The sequence below is a fragment of the Nanorana parkeri genome, unplaced genomic scaffold (assembly GCF_000935625.1).
Source record: "Nanorana parkeri isolate BGI_ZX_2015 unplaced genomic scaffold, ASM93562v1 scaffold967, whole genome shotgun sequence".
NCBI classification, from domain to species: Eukaryota; Metazoa; Chordata; class Amphibia; order Anura; family Dicroglossidae; genus Nanorana; species Nanorana parkeri.
In genome coordinates this window covers 428,239-431,786 of record NW_017307235.1, presented here as the reverse complement: position 1 = coordinate 431,786, position 3,548 = coordinate 428,239, and the positions used below count along the sequence as shown (strand labels likewise).

The following is a 3,548-nucleotide window of genomic DNA, read 5'->3' as shown; positions in this document are numbered from 1 at the left end:
CTTTACAGTGAAACCATTCACCCCCTAGGCTAAAATCCCCCACAGCACAAATTACCCCTCCCTTCAGATGCATCAGCGCCCGACCCAAGTGAGGAACTTCCTCCCAGTTTTCCCCTCGAGTCATGTGACACTTTAGAGCCGAGGAAGAACCTAGGACTTCCCTTGTCTCTTGGATGCCTATTGCTGTCCTGATCTGGGTGGAGGCAAACACTTCTGATGGAAGGGCGGCACGATGGGGTCGTGATCTACCCATCAGATAACTGCCATCGGCCTGTTGCCAACCCCAGGTCTAGCCCTCTCCCAAAATGAAGTAAAATGTATGGTCTGGGTGTTGAGTTTTAATAGAGCGACAACATTTGACTATTTTCGAGATGATACAATTCAAGAATAGAATAGAATTGTGTAGCTGTTGAGATGTAGTCATCCCGAGAAATGTGGGCTGGTGTTTCCTGTGGGAGAATAAGCCATACTGCCTCTAGTTCTAAACACGAGGGAGGAATTGTATAAAAAGTATATAAAACTTTGTAAACTAATAAGAAATACATAAATACAACAAATACAACAAGCCAGCTCAGGCAGAGACGGCTCTTTAATGAGGCAAATTAGAGACACGGCCTGCACTGCCCTGGTCAGACTGGCCTGCATAGTCCTGGTGAGAGGAGGCCTGTACATCCCTGGTGAGACCCGGTCCCGGCCCACGCAGCATCGGTGAGACACAACCCACGCAGCACGGTGAGACCATAGAGAGCCCTGGTGAGATCCTAAAGAGCCCTGGTGAGATCCTAAAGAGCCCTGGTTTAACCAGGGCTCTGTGGGGTTTCACCAGGACTCTGAGGGGTCTAACCAGGCTGGTGAGACCCCATATAGCCCTGCTGAGACCCTAAAAAGCCCTAGTGCTGATGAGACCCCACAGAGCCCTGGTTTAACCAAGGCTCTGTGGGGTCTCACCAGGGCTCTGTGGGGTCTCACCATCTCGCTTAACACCTCACAAACTCTAGAGCCGCCTCTGAGCTCAGGGGTTATAATAACAGCCATTATGAATCAGATTTCTTGGGCTTGTTGCGGATTCAGGTGTCTCAGGGACGTGGACTTGGCCTAGAAGTAGGTAAGAGAAGCTTGTGACTGAGCAGATTATAGCTTGGTTAGACTAGAATAGGTCGGGGTAGAACCTGACGTGTCCCGGTAAGGTCGTATAATCTTTCGGATCTGTACATTAGAACTCTGTTCTAAAAATATTAAAGAGGTCACAGCGCGTACTTACAGTAATTTTACTCGCTGCGTTCAAGGCCTCCACCCATCCCTGCAGATCCTCCTGGTCGCTGGCTTGAAGAATGTACCGCTGAGATAAGGCATTGATAACTGGAGGAAATACAAAGCAAGGTTCTCAAGTGATACACATTCAGCGAGGTCATTTCAGTGTACGCAGCTACAGAAAGAAATAGAAAAGTGATAAAGAGTGGCAGCGCTGAATCTGAGCAACATGGCAGCTTAGAAATCGGAAGAATTGGGGTTCTGAGTTCAAACCTAACCAGAGCCTGTTTTACATGGAGCAGAGAAGTTCTCCTAATGTGATTAGTAGTTTCAAAATAGCTGGAGGCAGGGCCCTCCCTATAATGAAGGAGCCTGCAGCGGTTGCCTCAGGTGGCATCTCTTTGGGTCACATGGGCGGGCAACAGGCAGAGCGGCATGGACGTGTGCCTGCCGCTCCCTTTCTGGCCAGAGCGTCCCAGGTTGCTAAGAGCCGGGCAACCTTGGACGCTCTGGCCGGCATCCCGCCCAGCTTAGTGATATCACTGGTTGCCAGGAGCTGAGCGGGACGCATACACCCTACCCTGTTAACGTGCACCTCTGACCTGCCCCCGCCCCCCATGCTGCAGCTAAAACACTAGGGACACCCCTGGCTGGAGGGACGAGGTTTGGCTACCCCTGGTGTAGACCATTAAAGAAGAACGCATAGAAGTCCCATCGCACTGACCTATAAAAACCTGTAAACCTCAGGTGGGTGCTGCAGTGACTGCGTATGGTGCCGCACCTAATCAGGAATAGAATACGTCACCGGCACTCCAATATCCGCTCTACCATTGGATAGTCATATCATCACAACATTTCGGAATGCATTCCAAAAGGCCTTCATCACTTTGTTTTTGCCTAATGAAGGAACCTATTTGTTTCCGAAACATTGCCTTTCAATATGATGATACGACTATCCAACGTCAATAAAGACGGAATGGTAGACCGGATATTGGGAGTCGGTGGCGTAACAATAGCCATAGCAGCCCATGCAGCTGCTACAGGGCCTGGGGGGTGGAAGGGGGCCCTATTAAGGATTGCAGAAGTTGCTGTTGACACTGACCCTGTACCCCTTGTGACATTTCCCATCAGGAAGAGCTGACATAAAACGTACAGGAGGAGACAATGCAGACAGCTACCCAACTTTCATTGACAGTAGGGAGGTCGCTATGGGGCCCCACAATCTAAAGTTACACCCCTGATTGGAGTGCCGATGACTTCTATTTCTGGCCATTAAAGAAGAACACTGGGCACATGCACAGAAATGTATTCAATAATCTTTAGCGCAATTTCCTCAATGGTAAACTGTTGTACACCACCTGAAAGCTGGAATTAGGCTTGCATAGGGACGGTCTCCACTGTAAACCAATGGCCAGGAGGTACTTAGGTTATCTTGTGTTGGTCACTGTTTTGACGCTCTCTAGAATCAAGAAACAGATACAAGGTGGGGCAGGGCATAGGGATGCTTGGTGGTTGGGGGGGGTTAGGGGGTTTATGCCACCTTCATTAGGCTAGGTGCGCATAAACCAGGAGGCCTGGATGGCTCACAAGCGTATAAACAATACTTTACAAATCTTTTGCCGGATAAAAGTTCCTCTATATTTTGATCTGTAAATTAACTAAATTAGTTATAATTGATCTCAAATTGAAAGCTCTACTGGCTTTAGCCACTGATGGGAATAGTTAGACATCTGATAAAAAAGCCACACAACATAAGGCTATAATAATTACAAGGTGAGTATAGAGTGAGTGCCAAGTCCACCTACAGGGTGCTCCTCTTCCACCTAGATCATCAGTCTCCAATTTTTTGGGGAGGAACACAAAGGATTTTCTAACTAAGGCAATATTTGCCAGGAATCAGAAACTGACTTTGGGTCCACCTGCCCCCCATCACTTCATAGGTAAGTATCTGGAAGCTGTTTTTCACCTTAGCTGAATGCAGGCAGTGATGGGGGCAGGTGGACCTAAAGTCAGGCTAAAGTCATCCCGGAGTGGTCTTTGGCCAGGTCCCACATGCTGGTGATGTCCTGCTCCTTTCTGCATAACGCCATGGCCCACGAACTGGAATGGTGAGAGGCAGAGGTATCGATCCTCAACCAATCAATGCTTCTGGTATCAGTCTCTGGAATCTTTAATGCAATTAGCTTGAGGAAATGCTAGTATGCCGCACCCAGCGGGGGACCACTTTAGGTCTCAGGTAAGTATTTGTGAGCTGCTTTTTACTTGAGCTAAATGCAAGCAGTGTGTGTGTGTGTGTG

At 48.5% G+C, this 3,548-nt stretch overlaps 1 protein-coding gene across 1 annotated transcript in view; it reads right to left on the bottom strand.

The window, feature by feature from the left end:
* Nucleotides 1-3,548, bottom strand: part of PLEKHA2 (pleckstrin homology domain containing A2) — a 65,132-nt gene that overhangs the window by 50,014 nt on the left and 11,570 nt on the right. The window contains exon 4 of the mRNA XM_018566655.1: nucleotides 1,262-1,359. Within this exon, the coding sequence (XP_018422157.1) occupies nucleotides 1,262-1,359 (98 nt within the window). The remainder of the gene's footprint in view (nucleotides 1-1,261; nucleotides 1,360-3,548) is intronic.